The following is an 18,161-nucleotide window of genomic DNA, read 5'->3' as shown; positions in this document are numbered from 1 at the left end:
TACCATTATGAATCTGCTCTCGTATATCTTCTAAGACGCCATCTTGATTGGGAGAAAAGTATGAATTTATAACAGCAATGAAATTTTTAGTTTAGGTTCGAAATTCATTGTAAAATCGTACTATCGAGCAAAAAGCACGTTGCTAATATTGCAAAAATAAAAATTGGTTAATTATTACTGTTAACACGAAAAAATGTAAACTTTTCTTTTGCTCTTTTTGTTCAATGGGCATTGAAAGGGCCCTTTTATCAAGTCCACTGCTAGTTCGGCCAGGCCCACAAAGAGGTGCCCACATATTCGGGATCATTCCCGAAAAAGTCCTTAGATTTTTTTGACTCGTCCGGATTCGTTCAAGGCCCCAGAGCGGGATGCCGATACCCTAACCGCGCGGTAATCGAACCGTCAAACTGTCATATTTCGCCGTGTAAATTGAAAAATGAATTTTGCGAATCAGGCAACATCCGAAATGTAGGCGAAGTACACTTATGACGGGATCAGAAAAAGTAACACCATTTTAAGATCGGTTCGAAATCGTACCGGTCTCGAGATGATCTATGAAATTATGCCGATGTAGGCTACCTCTAATTTATGTGATACCATTTTAATGACATTTACGAAAAAAGGCAACATTTTACTAAATTGATGTCATTTACCTAAGGGATTTATATTTCCTATAATTATAAGTAGAGAAATAGCATTTATAACGTCACCGAGATGCCATGATCTTGTTCGTTAACGCGGAACGCCAAGTAAGAAAACTAATTGGCATTTTTTAAGACTCCGCTCTGTGGGCACTAAGAGGGCCTCTTTTAGCAACCCCATTATGGGTTCGGCTAGGTCCACAATGGAAATCTAATTGGCTAGGAGGGCGGAGCTAAAAAGTATTCTGGCCAAACGGTGGTCGGATGGCCGAGTGGTCAAGTTGGCAGCCTACCGCTCTGGAGGATCCGGAATCGAATCCGGTCGGGCCAAATAATCCCCAGGAATTTTTCGGGAGGTGGTCCGTTCGGATATATCGTATCCCGTCCCTCACCACCCGGCCGCCCCATTTTGGGCTTGGCCGAACACATAATGGGCTTGTAAAAAGAGGCCCTCTTGGTACAGAAAGGAAAGAGTTAAGAAAAAGTGGCCAAGCGGTCTTCGTCCCTTGACACTGGGAATTCGGTCGAGGGTTAGTGCCTCGCTCGGACGGGCTGGCTATGTGGAGTTTTCCGGGTTTTCTCCACACCTGTAATTCTTTAATGTCTGAATAGGGGCCAGTTTCCCTTAAAAGACCTCCCTAGAAGGCATTCTTTCCCCGTGCGCGTGGCCACTCCATCTATAAGGCCGGCTAATCGGACGCCTAGCGTTCATAATCTCGGTCTCTCGGAGTATAGAGCACTCCATATCAACCAATAAACGAAAGACTAGTTATTAAATTAATTAACAAAGAGGTTATAGTACAATATTGAACACTGGCTCGGGCTTCTCCCGTACTGAGGAAACCGAACATGATCAAAACTATAAAGCAAGAAATGGCTCAGAAAAGTAGAATTGTTCGTAGAATTTTATCGCATGGAGATCCTAAATCCTAACGGAATGTACTGTATAGTACGTCCTTAAGTTATACACTTCTTACCTTCAACGGACGTCATAATTGTGGAGTCGAATATTTCGCGGAAGGTCACGTTTATGACCATGGTCTTATCGACTTTTTTAGCCGTGTAGATAAGTCCAAGCCAGACTGAAAAGAATATTCCGGCCATGGCATCGTATTAAAAAATGATTATCTAAAAATTTCATTTAATGAAAGGAAAAAATAATACTAAGTAATTTATAATATGTTTAAATTAACTTATCAATTATAATATGCAAATAATTACAATGGTGCTTCTAAAATTATGTACAGTATTGTATAATTCTATCCTTCACTTCTCTATAGCCCATTGTGGGCTTGGCCGAACCCACAATGGATTTGAATGAAATGACCTCTTAGTGACCACAGGAAGTTTTTTCTTCTTTTTTTTGAGTACGGAAAGAGACGATTCCTACCGAGATTACCACACAACGTTGGACTAGCAATAAATTTTGTCCCTGGAATGTATACCAAATATAGGCGTACCCCGACACAGCTACCGTCTCCGAAACCACCTAACAATGGACATCGAGTTGGTAGACAATTCGGCGAAACGAGCACTCCGCTTTCCTCTGCCCGACGTGGCCTTTGTCAAACTCCATCAGCCATAGATAACGTCTAACTTCGTTACGCATACATACCCGGCCTTCAAAGACTTCCAAACAATAGGTACGCTAAAAACCCTAAACACACCCTCTTCTAGCCTTTTTACGATATAACGGGTACTATTTTAAGGCACTCTGGTATTATTACACGAGTGCAATCGTATCACAATTGTAGTCATTTAAGTATGCCCGAGATACAGTAGGCTCGTATGCCGAGTTTTAATCGGACAGTTCACAATGCATAACTTTTTTTTTTGTCAATGAGAGTACATCGATAGAATAGTTCGACGGTTCTTCTTGCTTCGTATATTGCAAAACGGTTTTCTTTTTATGCATTAATTTCGACATTTCAAAAATAGGATTCGTCTTCAGTTGATATTTTCATTGGAATGATCGGATGGCATAAATTCACACCAATTGTTAACTAAAAGCAAACATACGCATCTTTTGGTTTCATTTCTAATCACGCGTTTTGATTGTAAAATTACTCAAAATACAGCTTAAAATTAAAAAATTGATTAACTTATGAAAAAGTTTTTCAAAGGAATTTTAGTGTTTCTGCGGAATTATCGACAAATAAAATCGTGTCGTTTCTCCACCAGAGGGATGATGATACATGGAACGGAAAAGCTGGAATATAATGATTTGACAGAAACTTTTGTTTTTAGTTTGAAAATGTAATTTTTAGTTGCTTCTTTTTTCTTATGTCGAAGATGAAAGAGGAAGACGCTCTTTTCGAGTTCCGTTCGCAAATAATGGCGATCAGATTACTAGGAAAACAGATGAATATAGACGACAACACTATAAACGAGTGTTTATCTGACGTTTTCGATTACACAAGAACGTCTACGAAACGTTTTTCTTTACCATTCGGACTGTTCCGTTCCGTTTTTACTTTTTTATCGATTTTAATTAAAACTCTTCTCTTCTTGGTCGTACTTTATGCTTTTGCATCGTTTCACAATCCGACTCACAAATTGATCATGAGGAATTCGCAAAATCTCATCTATCCTTTGATGAGATCTATCAGACTCTCCACTTTGCACTTAATTACAAAATATGGATCGATTACAGGTTATCTCCGACTTTAACACGAATTTGAAATGTTTTATCGCGGTTCTTAATTTAGCTCTTGTTTTTATCATCAGAATGGCACGAAGAGGAATGTCTGTTGCCGAATCCGTTTTACGAAGAGCCCGTTCTTGACTGCTGGCCCTGCGAAGATGTGAGAACGCTGGTGGACCTGACGGGACTGAGGAACTACACGGCGGCGTATTGTTCGAACGAGAAACCGTTCGTCGTGAAGGTAAGAATTTAATTTGGGCCGTGTCGGGCAGAATTTAGAATGGACGATTTATGTTGCTGTCATTACGAGGAAGGACGTGGTGGATTTCAATGTGACGTTGGATCTTCTCCGAGGAATGTACCGTAACCGTTGGGAGGAGTTAGAAAAGGGTACAGCCATGTACATTTCCAACGATCCCCGTGTGGACAGACTTCAAAAACTGTGGTTAAATGGCTCCTCTGCATTTGAAAATCCAAATTTGCATGTTATGTGGTAAGTAAGTACGTATATTAAAGTATGGCATACAATTTCATGTTTTTAAATTTAGCGCATTAAATTTTTCAGGAAAATTAATAGAGTTTTAGCTGCACAAGTAATACGCAAGATATTTAAAAGACCGTATTTTGTTCCAAACAACAGTGAAGTTGCATTACAAAAGTTTTTATGTATAGACGGTCCCGAATCTCCACAGTATAATTTGGTAAATTAATTTTTTTTTAATTTTGTTAAAAACTATTACAATTGAAGATACATTCAAAAATGTGCTCTATAGCCCATTACAGACTTTGCCGACGTTTGGGTAATGCAAGGTCAAGGATCTCGCATACTGGTTTTGGATCCCTCGCCTCCGTGCAACGAAAATTGTTCTTCGGTTTCGATACTTTTAAATCCAGGAAATATTTGTAAGTATTTTGTTTCGAAATAGTATTTTATTAAGCATAGTTATCAATAATTTCTATTTAGACTATTGCTTAGAATAGTTTGACATCTTTCTAAACTGAAATATTTTTTGATATGAAATCTAAAAGATGATCAAAAATAGTCAGGTTCTTTTCTGTTAATGGGATGTCAGTTGTAACTTTAATCTGATACGTGATACTGTCATCTGATAAAACTATCACGTTTAACTATTTAGCCCATGCAACTGTGCCAACTTCAAGTAGCCCACTTAACTGTTTGTAGAGTATTTGATGTTATATAGTTTTAGGGGGTGTGGAGGCTTGCCCCACCTGTGTGCTTTCTGCTTGCTATTGCTTGCATCTGAGCTTTACCACTCAGAGAGCACAAAAAGGCCAATGCATAGTAAGTTTATCTACAATCTATGATACTTCCATATAATTATATTTTAGCTTATTTGTGGCACAGTGTAGAGGTGGGCTGAATGAACTGACCTTGCCAGCCCCTGGCTGTAGTTTGGTAACCGCTGGTTTAGATTGAAGTGCCTCCATGCTATAAAAGAACATTAGACCAAGAACAACTCTAATCTGATTAATATGACTTTGCTTTTACAGTAACACATTTTTGGTATCCTGATGGATGGATGTTACCTCACAGCAAATAGCATCTTTCAATTCCAACAATGTGGAAGGACCTGATTGAAACACACTGAACTTTAGATATAAACATCCCTATAAACCTGATGCAATGCAGTAACTCACCAATATCCCCATAATGAGAAATCACACTGAAAATCATTTTCATTGCTGCTTGCATGTCTGTCTGTTGTATTTCAATGGTATCTACCAGTAATGTTTGGAACTAATTTTTTCCTATCAACAAAAACCCTATGCTGGACAATACTTATGGAAACCTCATTTCATTCTGATTTAATTCTTCCATTTCTTATGAATGTTTAGTTTTTACAGACTTTTTATACATCCTGTATATATATTAATAAGTTTATATACAGGCAAAAAAATATCTTTCAATTTCTGCAATTATCCAATTCAAGTTAAACAGTATGAATTATTACAAAAGTTGTTCTAGCCCTTGGTATACTTATATTAATTAAATTATCAACAACTGTGAGGCAGATAGAGATAGATGATTGTTTTCACTTTGATCCCTATCTCTATCTCTATCATGTTTTGTTGATAATTTAATTAATATAAGTATAAATTGTATATATATAAAACCAATTAAATGCTATTTTGATATCTATAATATAATTGATAGTTTTGTTTTATATAAAACTAATGATCAGACATGTAATGAAAAAGGAAAAACAAGCTTATTCAAATATCTATCAAGAATAAAATCTTATGTATTGTCCAGAGAAATTGTTGTATCAAAAATTAGTAAATTTGGCATTAACCAGCTTGTCTGATAAAATTTCCCAACAGTTTTTTGCACAGACTAAACACCAAATCACAATCACTATCTATGCCTTTCTTTACACTGACAGAATCTACATCCTTCACATTGTTGCATAATGCAAGGTCATAATTTTTACATTTATATATTGTGTCTGTATTAGTTTAATTTTAAATGAGATAAGAAAAGAATAACAATCTCTATTTGCTTTTTATCAGAAACACTTTGATATTGAAATATTTATTTAAACTTAACACAATATAATTATTATATTAACTGTTAAAAATACCACAATCTAAAACAATAGGACTTGAACTATTTTTAGGAGAAAAATTGTTCCTGCCAAAATTATGTAACAACCATTTGAGTATCTGGCTAATAAAAGCAACAATTTTTCTGCTATTTTTTTCTATAAAAAATAAATATGCTAATTTATTTTTCCACAACTTTAATATGTAATGTCCATGAAAATTCTTTTTCTTAATATTTTCATTTAGTGTTAAAAAATAAAGAATACGTCTAGATTAGTGAGTTTACTTGTGTAAACAAAGTCAAAAGTTAATTCTTAATGTGTCCAAATCTGTGAAATAATAGGAAAAAAAAGCTATAATTTTATACAGACTGACTGAAAATTTAAGTGATTGTTATAAATTTTTGTCTTTGAAGGATTTGATTTGTGTTTGAAAACATTTTAGACATTTATTATAAGAAAAATAAAATATGTATAGGAAAAAAAGTGAAGTAGATATAGATGTTTATGAAGTAGATATAGATGTTTAACTTAATGAAAAATTTAGAACATTTTTAAACAATACATTATATAGTTGTCTATTCAGCAAGTTTTATCAAGAACATCAAAAAATTGCTTCTATATTTCTGTTTTTAAGATTATTACTTTTTAAATCAGATAAAATTAGTAAATTAGGCAAGTATTCAAATCTTGAAATTGTATTAACTTTTTATATACAATCTATAGCATTTCACTTTCATGTAAATATGATCCTGATAATACTGGGTTGTTTGGAAAGTAATTTTGTTTTTTTATTACTAGAGGAATTAGATGTATATTTTACCAGCCAATTTCCTTTTAAACCACATTCTCATTATATATTTTGACAGCTGATATTTAAAGGCTTATTTGTAAAAATTTTTGTTTGATTCTGTACAATTTTTTTTTTGGTGTTTCATGAAATATGGAAAATCAAAAGCATCATTTTTGGCATATTTTGCTTTTTCATTACCAAAAATTCAAAATGCTGTTCAAGCAAGAAAAAAATTGTGTTACATGTGTTGAGAGAAAGACATTGCCAAAACTGGTTTACAAAATTTCGTTCTGGCAATTTCAATATTGAAGATGCACCATGTTCTGGATGGCCAGTTGAAGCCAATGAAAACAAAATAAAGGTACCGATTGAAGCAAACTGTTGAATAACAACATGTCAAATCACTAAGAGACTAAATTTGTCGAATTGAACCGTTTATGATTACTTGAAACAAATTTGTTTTGTTTCGAAGCTCTACATGTTCTTAAAGAGAGTTGCTCTCTCTTTGGTGGGATTTTAAGGAAATTTTTTTTTTGGAGCTTTTACCACACAATTTAACAATTGATTTGAAAGTGTACTGCCATTGAGTAAACAAATTGAGTAATATCATCAAACAGAAAAGGCCAGAATTGACCAACAAAAAAGGTGTAGTGTTTTACCATGATAATGCCAAATTTCACACAAGTTCAGTAACTTGTCAGAAATTGTTACAGCTTAGGTGGAACGTGCTATCACACCAATCATATTCGCCAAATTGAGCACACACAGATTAATTCTTGTTCCCGTCTATACAATTTTTTTTAACTAAGACATTTACTTGAAATGACAATGTCAAAAATCACTTGGATCAGTATTTTGTAAGCAACGATCAAAACTTTTATGAATGTGAAATCATGCTACTACCAGAAATGATGACAAAATGTATTCGACCAAAATGGTCGATATATAATTCAATAAAATATTTATTTATTATAAAAATATTGTTTTTTTTCCATGGAAAAAAACAAACCTACTTTCCGAACAATCCAATAGAATGAGTTATAAGAAATATAGAGTATAACTGATGGAAAATAAATTTTACTTCTTGTAATAAATGTTTTTCTGACTATGGGATGAGACCTATCCAGAAACTTATGCTTTTATAGTTGTATAATTGTAGATTTTAATTGCTATATATTCTTTCCACTTCATGGATTTTAACAGTATTATAAATTTTCTCTTCAATTTTGCTTAAAAAAGATATTAATTTTATTTATGTTTAAAAATAATGTTCAAAATAATTTTTTTTTTCAGTATATTATAACTGGCAGTTCTGGAGACCACGATCTTTTCCATCGAGACTGTCGAAAGAACCAAGTATCACTTTCATAGGATCCTTTTATTAAACAGTTGGAAATAGAAAAGTGGAGATGAAATCTCTTGATTAAAAGTAATCTTAGTTTTATTTATGAATACTTATTTCTTCTATAAAATATAATTAATGTAAAACTATGCAACACTTTGTATTAATTCTTAAATGTCACAAGAATAAAAATCTTCTTTAATTAATTTAAACAACATGGATTTTTTATATGTTTGGTGTTTGTGGTTAAATTTTCATTTCAAACTTTTATCCACATTTACATATTTTAAATATTTTCATTAGATATGATACAAGTTTTATTATTTACAATCAAAATAACAAAAATAATCCAAATGATGAGTTTTAAGCATTAACAATTACATACCATTGCTAAGTATTTTAACAGTTGAAAGTGGCAATGTATTGCTTGATTTCACTATACATGGTTTGTTTGCAATAAGTTGATCTTACCATGTAATGTAATCACTGTTCGCTTGAATTGATAATAACTAACTAATGTCATTTACTTATGTCATTTATTATTATTACATCCAATGGACTCTACTTTTATTGACTATGACATTAAAAGGACACATTAATTAATTTTGTTTGCCTCCTGGGTTTTATAGTAATACCTTTCACAACATATAACTGAAGAAAGAAATGCCAATAATTTAAGCAATTGCTGGCAATTTTTTCTTCAGTTATACTGCAAGAAAATAATGTTTAGAGCACTGATAATGATCATACATTATCAGTTGTTTGTTGAGGCAGCATAAAAATACCTATTTATCAGAAGATGAATGATATAACCAGTGTTTTAGTAAGTATAACTATATGTGCTAATTCTGATAGTAATATCTGTGATTACATTAAATGTGCCGTAGTAGCCTCTTATTATATCATAAAAGAAATGAAAAGAAAGTTCATCTAAGATCAGTAATTCTTCCAACAAAAAGTACAGTAACACCACATTATCAATGATTTTAAATAAACACACAAATTTAGATTAACTGAGATGTCAGCGCCCATACCTCACTACCCAGCCACCCTTCATTATGAGCTTGCAAAGAAGCTCTCTTGCATGCAGGGCAGAATAAATTTAAATTTGTTTAATTTTGAAATCAATAATAAATATTAGACATTTATAAACAATATAAATTTTAACAGCTTTACTATGGTACATACCACAGTTGGCTTATGATATACAAAAATATATCTATGATTCTTAATAGATGTAATGAAACAAAATGTTTTAATTTATAAGAAAAATATTTCTCAGAAATTGACAATACTATGTTTAAAGAATTATTGGTGCAATAAAAAATTTTCAAAATCACATCTATTTCTAATTATTTTGTGTCTAATATTTCTATTTAATTTTTTATCATCATCATCATCAACATATTTATACAAATATTCAATATAAATTTCTTGATAAATATTATAATTCATAAATTATAAATTTCTGAAGTCAATTGTGATTAATATTTTTAAAATATAAAATGTTTATTTTCTAGTTACTGTGTGGCACTAATATAAAAAAATTTTTACAGCTATTAACATAAGATTGAACTATTCACATCAGGATTGTTGAAGATGGGCTGAAAAATATATTTATTTTTAATGTATAAATTTATGAATAGAAATTATAAAAAAATTATGTAATTACTTAATTAAATAACTCACATTCTTTAGGAAGCCGTAGCGATTCTAAATCATTAATTGTAACAGTATGTGGCAGATTTCGAAATTTATAAAAAATAACTAGGTATTTGTCTTCTCCAAAACAAGGATCATAAAAACCTGGCAGATTACTCTATGAAATATATTATAAATTCATTTATAATACCTTACAAATACCAATTGAGTGATATTGTTTACTTTGCTTTAAATTTTACCTTGGAAGAGTCTGTTAATACCAAGCGAGAATCTTTTACTAAACACTGCAATGGAATCAGAACATCGACAACCTGTTCATCTAAATCTTCCGAACTAAAACAAAATAAAATATAATTGTTAAAAATAATTTGATATTTGAATTTAGAGAAATTACAAAAGACATTAAAGATTATCTCAGAAGATAGAACTTTGTTAATTATTGATAAAGTTCCATCTTCTAATATAGCATTTTACATCTTTTGGCCATTTCAATGAAATACTCATAATTTTATTAAATTTAAAAATTACCTTCTATTTTCAATGCCTATTAATTTTCCATACAATGCTTTAGTAATGACGAGGCCACTTTTTGTCTCTTCTTGTTCTCTAATGCGATTATATGTTTCTTGCATTAAAGAGATCTAAAAAATTCAACAATTATATAAAAACTCATAAAACATCTCTAATAATTATATAGAATTATTTCAGTCAGAAGAAAAGAATAATCTTGTTATTAACAAAATATAAAATGCTGAATAGTTGAATTGGTTGTCATCCATCAATTCTTCAAACTGTTTCATATAGTAGATATAAAACTTTAACTTATTACTTTCAATAAATTTTTACTGGCTGTTGATTTTTTTACAATTATATTACTGTTTTGTATCAGAGAATATGACACCAATCAAAGAAAAATTGTGGAAATATGTAAAAGGAGATAAATTGTTGTATTTTTTATTAATGCAATAATTATGATATCATAGCCATATAAACCCATTTGGCTTTACTAAATATTAAAGATTGTAAAGTAATTAACAACCTAATAATTAATAAGTCATTAATTAGGATAATTTTGTATTAAAGATAATTTCATCTGTCAATTATTATGTCTATTGATTATTATAATTCCTTAATTATTGTTATTTAATATAGGAATGCTCATTCAGTTGAATCTACCAAACATATATTAACACAAACTAATATATAATTATGAAAACTGATTATCACTTTGCCAACCAATCTAAGTACCATTTCAGGACTTTTTTGTGAAATTATTTCACAAAAAAATCCTCAAAGAGTACTTAGATGAATTATTTGAGTGTCCATAAATTATTCTTGTTTTCTAACTAAATTTTAACAAATCTTTTAGGTGACAGAATAGGTATATTCCAACAACTTGTATAGTTTACCTTCCTACACAAATACACATAATATATGTTTATATAGTAGGTGTATGTATTTTCAAGTTTGAGGATTAACTGCTTAATGTAAAAGTTGTTTAGTAACTGCTTTCCTTTTTTGGATTAACAATATTTTAATAATAATAATAATACAGTTATAAGTAATGTTTGTATCATGATATTAATTACTTTAAAAGATCAGAAAAGAAGCTATCAAAGAATATAAGTTTATATTCAAACATTGTGAAGTAAATCATTTGTTCTGCTCAATACTATAACAACATAATGTTATTTTCAATAAATCTAAAAAATAACTCACAGCAGCTTTGGCTTCCTGTCTCTTCTCAGCTAATTTTGCAGCATTTGCTTCCTGTGCCTTCTGCGCTTTTCTAAAAAAGTTTCAAACCATTAAAATGATTTCATTTCCCCTATTATAAGATAATTAAACTACTAACCTCTTCTTCTCTCTATTCACATAAGGTTTGATGACCACCACTTTAACCACATACCATGCCACCAGAGGCACCACAGTGCCATAAAATATGGCACTTGGCAATATTTCCTCGGAAAGCTGGAGAGGAAAGACATACATCTGACTAGCACGATTGAGCCTTAAAAAAATTAAAGAATTAAATTATAAAAAATTTTTATTGTTTTTATAGGCATTCAAGTTTTAATAAATTATATTATTCACAATAATACAGAGTATGTTGGATTATTTTAGCTTGCAACAAATTATTTATTTATATTTTTTGAATAGACAAAATTCGTTCTCAATAGTCATTAAAATTTGTTAGAAAAGCTCAAAGATCTCATCATTTTGATGTAAACTTTTGGGAATATTTGTTGGATGACCCATTCAAATATAAATTCAATAGTTACAGTTCAATTTAGTCTTGTCTGACAGACCAAAAATCAGATTTAAAAAATGTTACCAAAGGAAAATACTGAAAGTAGAGCTATACAATGAACACACAAAATGCAAAATTATTAGAAATGAAGAAGTGACCAACTGCTCCAAAATGTCTTAATATAACACTTACATAATAATAAACAAATATTTAATCTTCAGATTAAAATAAAACGAATTTAAAATATAATTAAAGTGCTATCATGTATTATAAACTACAATTATTATTTCTGATGATACAGTATCATATATAGTAGTTAGTTATGTGATACAATTTTTTTAAATATTGGATTTGCAAAAACAAACTACTATATTTCTGCCATTTTGAGGAAACATAATATTTGTCCAAGTATTTTGAATAAAATGCTTATGTAAACATTACACTTCTGCAAAACTTTGGTTATTAGTGCAATCTACAGGAATTTTGTTTCTATGTGCTACTGACTAGTGTTGTCTGTATTGAGACTGTTGAATTGGACTAGATATGTAAATTAACAAAATACAATGTAAAATTTTTTTATAGTTTAATAGCTCTTACATTTTAAAATAAGTATTTTCAACAATTATAAATTTTGTTTCTTTGTTTTTGTATTTAGAGTTATTGTGAAATTGAATGAAACATTAATTTCACATCTGTATTTGCTCAGGAGTTTTTCAGTCATTTTATCACATACAGATGTCCAATTTTTACATTTCTTTCTATAAAATAAACTCTTTAAACACAAATTTCTGATCAACTAGATACAATTGAGCCATTCACAAGCCAAATTGATTAACTCCATACTGTAATGTAAATCTACCAGTGCACACTGCATCATTGCAATTGCAGTGTTATCTACAAGCCAATGCCTTGTAGATAACAGTAAATTATTTAATGTTATCTCATCACATAAAGTAAGTAAAAGAAATTAGTTACAGTCCAACTATCACAGAAGTAAGTATACTTGTGGAATATTGAATAATTGTTTTAATTTGGTGGCAATTATTTTAAGGGAAAAAAAAACGTTATACAGTTATATCAAGATGGATGAAATTAAAAATAATTGTTTTAAGAATAAACTGACATGATGGGACCTCACTCAATTACAGCTGACAAAGAAGACATTGTTCATGTTGCTGAATAATCAATTTAAAGAAAATAACAACAACAACCATTGTAACAATAAGAGAAGTTATTATTCATTTTTGCAAAAAACTTTTTATAAACAATGGACAATAATGAAGCTTCTCTATAATAAAAAACTATGTGAAAACTGAATTTGATATTACTATGTTTTTCACTTGACAAATCAATTAACTCCATTAATCACACCAAAATCATAATAATAATAATGATTATAGCATATCTATGCTATCTTATACATTTTATGTGTTGTTAAATAAAAGCTACATCTACAATAATACATTCTATAATGTTTATTTGAATTTATATTTTAAAAGGAATTTTAAAAAAGAATGTATATTACTTTGTCACTTTAACTCCATAAAACAAAAAGTGGTGAAATCAGTTTGGCAAGTGAGTGGCACAATTATATATGTGATTTGTAAAAATTACTAAGAAAGCAGTCAAAAATTCATATATGCTAATTGATTCCCAGACATTTTTAAATGCAAATTCAAAAAATCTTCACTAAAGTAATTTTCAAAAGAGAAAAATATAATTGAATGCAATTTTCATAATTAATCACATAGGTAAAAAGTTACAAAAATCCCACATAATTTTTGTAAAAGATAAAACAACAGTAGAATTATGAAAGAAAGTTGGTGAAGACAAAGATTTTAAGAAAAGTGTTACCAACAACTTAGACAAAACAGATGATGTACTTTTTAAAGAAACTTGAGGACCATGGTGGCAATGAAATAGAAAACAGGAATGATGGAAATGAAAGTTTTAATGAAGATGAAAGTTATGAAGTATTGTTTCAACGACTTTCCAAAATTTTTTTTAAATACAAATTGCTAAATTTTTTGTAGGAAATAAAATTAATAATAAAAGGTTGACTTACATTCAAGCCCTAATTTTTTCAAAATAAAAATTCCAAAACTGGGAGTAAATCTATATTTGGCCCAATATAGCATATTTGTAAATGACTATAGGTTGGCATGATTTACAAATGTAAAATTCATTTATTAATTATTTGATTAACATTCAATAAATACCTTATCATTTGCAGCTGTTTAACAGAATTTGTTTGAAATTCAGAATTCACACTCTCAAGAATGAGAACAATAGATGTAAGAGTAGAGACAAGTAGGAAATCATAGAAATGCGTGTTTTGCAGAGACAAGGAACCAATCTAGCCATTTATAAAACTCACCTAATTTTAAGTGTCACTCCAGCTGGAATGCCAACCACTAAAGATGCACCCAAGACACTGTGCTTTGATACCTTAGTTTCGCATCCATACTCAACTTGTACTCCAAATGTGCCCAGTCTAGAATTAAAATTAATATTGTAAATGTTTTATATTTCCTAAAGAAAAGATAAATAAATAATTTAATTAGGAAATCATTAATAAAAAAATACAATAAAAATAAAGTAATACTTAAAAAATCCTATGATTTGATTATGTAATTATATCTTAACTATTTGTTGATTGAAACAATAAGTGTTCAGGTGTTGTTGTATTTGAAATTCAAAAGAAATCTTATCCAGCATCAGGATTAACAATGTCAAGTGAAAACTGCTTGCACGTAAGCAAGTTGGAATGTAGCTCATAGCTATGCACACCACAAATCATAAAACATATTTTTTTAAAATTAATTCTTTAAAATAACAACACATGCCTCAAAATATATACAGAGTAATAGTAATATAAGTAACAGAGAAACTATTTGGTAATTGAAAACAAAGAACTACTACTAGAACTCACTTTAGTGAACCCTGAATCTGTCCATCCTCATGCAACTTCCGACTGTAGCTCGCCATGATGAACGTGTCAGGTATACCAAACTAAACAACAAAAACAGGAGAAAAATTTCAAAAACTCAATAAATTTTTTATAAATAAAAATCCCAATGTGATTTTGCAGCTTTTTATTATGGTTTTAGATAATTCTTTTTTTTTTGGTACTTTTATATACATTAATGAATGTAAATATGCAAATTAAAAAGTATGTATTAGTAAAGCAGTTTCACTAACTTGTTAGAAAATGCCATCTTTTTATGACAATCATTCAAGAAATGCTATCTTTGATGAAAAATAAAAAGAAAGACATTTTAGAATATGCATTTTTATTTTAAAACAATCAAAAACTCCCAAGAAGAGTATAAAATGTTATATTATATACAGTAATACCTAATGCTAGTAAAAAGATAACTGCATAGAATGCAACTAATACACTCAATTTTATAAGCAATATTATTGGCACAGTAAACAGTGTAATAGTAGCCAAGGCTAGATCATATCCCTAGCACTACTAATATCTAATAATGTTTACTCTAATAGTCTATGAACCATATTTACTCAAATCTAACATGCACTGTCAGATTTGAGTAAATTCACACCTAGTGCATCAGAATCAATGATGCACTAGATGTGAATGTAAACTTTAAAACTTTATTTAACACTTTGCCATATGACATTACACCAACAGCCCTTCAACTTCCTTCTTCTCCATCACTTGGTGTCTATTATTTAGCTTCCTTTACCATCTTCTGTTCAAGTTACATCATCATTCTCTAGCCTTTACATATCTAATTTTAGTCAAAATTGTTTTTGAGAGATTACATGTATTGTACCTAAGTGCTTGGTGCAGACATGCTGTATAGTAACAGACTACCTTTGGTTTCAAGGTTTGAAAATTGGCTAAACATTAGATTCAAGTAAATACAGTATGCAAGATCCAAACAAAACTTTTAATTTTTTACCTTATATTTTGAATTTTATACTCAATTAAGATAAAAATACAATGCATAAAGCTAAAAAAAACTTCCTTTTCTCTAATTATGCTTTCATTGTTTCATTGAAAATAAGAAAAAATAATTTGATTTTTATTAAATATATCATATTGTCATTTTTGGTAAAGTTTTAAACATTCTTGTATTTTACATTTTGAATTTCACAATAATTCAAGGTAAGTGACTTAACCTTTGAACTCATTTCCAAATGCAGGGCTGTGGAGTTGGAGTTGGAATTGGAGCCGTGGAATTTTGGTGTTTTAGTCGGAGTTAGAGTCATCAAAAATCCACAGACTCAGACTCCTTTTTACTTCCCCAACTTGTTATGTATATAAAATGGAAAGGTATTGGAATCATACCAAATTTGACCCTCCACATTTTTTGCAAATCTACATGTTTAAAGACCTCCCAAACCCAAAAGAAATGTCAATTAAAAAGGAAAAATTCACGTGAATGTGTGTGTTGGCGTCTAATTTGTTTAATTTCTTTATTCTCTGTTCTGAGATATTAAACAATATAAAGTTTAAGAAATAAAATTTGGCACTGTAGCTTGTGTATAAAAGGGCTACTTAACTTTCTATGCATATAACTTTGTGTACAAAAATGAATTTTTAAAAAAATTTTAATTAAATGTCTTAAAATACAGTCCATAATAAATATCAATTTCATTTTATACTTTAAATTTCCTATTATACTATGTTTCATTTAATATTTATTTAAATAATTTTAACATCTATTTAATCAAACTACAGAAATATTCTTTTAAATAATTTTTTTTAATTATCTTTTTTAAACATATATTTAAATCAGACAAATTTATCATTTGTTTGGTCATAATTTTATTTAGCCTGCCAAAATATTGATATAATGAAAAATTTGCTTCTAGAAAAACGTATTTACAAGAATGTGTAGTTTACATTAATGGCATATGATTTTCTTTCAAGTATTTGCAAGAAAAACTATACACCATTAATGTAAACTAGTATTTTTAACTGAAAATGTTTTCACAGAATATTTAAATACAGCCATACCTTGCAGAATGTGTCTTGGTTTTTAATATCCAAACTTTGTGGAACATAGTATACCTCTATGTATATCTCTCAACATATCTTTCAGCAGATATTTACAGAAGAAAAAATTTATATTTGAGGTGGAATGTTAACTAAGCCGCTTCTATGTGGCTTATAAAATTGAGTTTGTTCTGAAAATTTGATTGCTTTGATTTTGATCAACTTTCTCATTTTACATAATATGAGATGAGGAAATAAAAAATGTAATAAAAATCAGGGGTCTATGATTTAGTTTGACAAGCTAACTAGCACGAACACAAGCACTTGCAAATTTTTAAAAGTTCTTTTTTACAGCAGTGGCAATAACATTGCTGCAGTAGTGGTAGGTGATCATCATAAATGTCCCTGAAACATTATTATTGACTTGCTAGCATTTGAACTGAATTCTTAGTTCATGTTCAGACAGAAAACAAACCGAGCCTGGTTATGTCAAAAAAACTGATTTTTAACAAAATGACACAAGAAAGTCAAGCCAACTAATGCCATACGTCATCAAGCTAGATAATGGTTATAATACTAATAAATTATGAAACAATTTGGTACTAGAGGAAGGCATTAGGCACCATCTCTTAAAAAATTTAATAATTATAATTTTCAATTAAATAATTTAGAACCAAATTTAAATTCAATTATAATCTACTATAATCTAGTACCAATTGTTTCATAATTTATTAGTATTATAGCCAACCAATGACATACAACATTGGTTGGCTTGTAGTTTTATAATGTATCGGGTTTTAGTGATGATGTTTGTTTACAAGAAAGTCATTTTAATTTTATATCAAAATAATGTATAGATGTTTTGAAAAGCATGTCAAGTGTCAAAAAACAATGTTTGTGGTATGGTATGCAGTTTGCAAATGTTACTGCATACAATACAACTGTTTAATAATAATAATATCTATTTACATTTATTATCATTACATATATTTTACTCATTATCATTCATTCATTTTCAATTACTAGTTTCTCTGACAATGTTAATTTATATTAACCAATTGAATTGGTCTTTATCTACTCTACAAATAAAACAACCAAATATCAATTGTTTGGTGATCAAGAAGTGAGGTTTTAAGCATTTTATATTCTAAAAATTTGTTTGTTACTTATATATAAAAATTTTACTGCATTTTAGTTGTAATTTAAGAAATCAATAAAGATTTTGAGTTGATGTTTGATCATTTGTTTTCTGAGGTGTACATATATGCATTAATTTGAAAACAATTTAAGTTCAA

The 18,161-nt window shown here is 29.7% G+C and overlaps 2 protein-coding genes across 2 annotated transcripts in view; one reads left to right on the top strand and one right to left on the bottom strand.

Moving 5' to 3' along the window:
* The first annotated feature begins 2,810 nt into the window (after positions 1 to 2,810).
* LOC111618394 lies at positions 2,811 to 8,040 on the top strand. Its single transcript, XM_023359906.1, has 6 exons — positions 2,811 to 3,294; positions 3,369 to 3,526; positions 3,600 to 3,778; positions 3,851 to 3,986; positions 4,059 to 4,188; positions 7,936 to 8,040. Exons 1-6 carry the CDS (start codon positions 2,925 to 2,927, stop codon positions 8,025 to 8,027), a joined length of 1,065 nt encoding a protein of 354 aa, XP_023215674.1. The 5' UTR covers positions 2,811 to 2,924; the 3' UTR covers positions 8,028 to 8,040.
* Positions 8,041 to 9,450: 1,410 nt separating this feature from the next.
* LOC111618383 (dnaJ homolog subfamily C member 11-like) overlaps positions 9,451 to 18,161 on the bottom strand; it is a 46,208-nt gene continuing 37,497 nt past the window's right edge. Inside the window, exons 12-19 of the mRNA XM_023359896.1 lie at positions 14,830 to 14,909; positions 14,275 to 14,391; positions 11,502 to 11,657; positions 11,366 to 11,435; positions 10,175 to 10,287; positions 9,886 to 9,979; positions 9,674 to 9,803; positions 9,451 to 9,588 (exon numbers count right to left, since the gene is read on the bottom strand). Of these exons, the coding sequence (XP_023215664.1) occupies positions 9,569 to 9,588; positions 9,674 to 9,803; positions 9,886 to 9,979; positions 10,175 to 10,287; positions 11,366 to 11,435; positions 11,502 to 11,657; positions 14,275 to 14,391; positions 14,830 to 14,909 (780 nt within the window). The 3' untranslated portion in view covers positions 9,451 to 9,568. The remainder of the gene's footprint in view (positions 9,589 to 9,673; positions 9,804 to 9,885; positions 9,980 to 10,174; positions 10,288 to 11,365; positions 11,436 to 11,501; positions 11,658 to 14,274; positions 14,392 to 14,829; positions 14,910 to 18,161) is intronic.

Source organism: Centruroides sculpturatus, unplaced genomic scaffold (genome assembly GCF_000671375.1).
Source record: "Centruroides sculpturatus isolate CEXI.00-Female unplaced genomic scaffold, Cexi_2.0 scaffold10, whole genome shotgun sequence".
Lineage (NCBI taxonomy): Eukaryota > Metazoa > Arthropoda > Arachnida > Scorpiones > Buthidae > Centruroides > Centruroides sculpturatus.
Note: the sequence above shows the minus strand (reverse complement) of the source record. Positions and strands in the feature narration are given on the sequence as shown.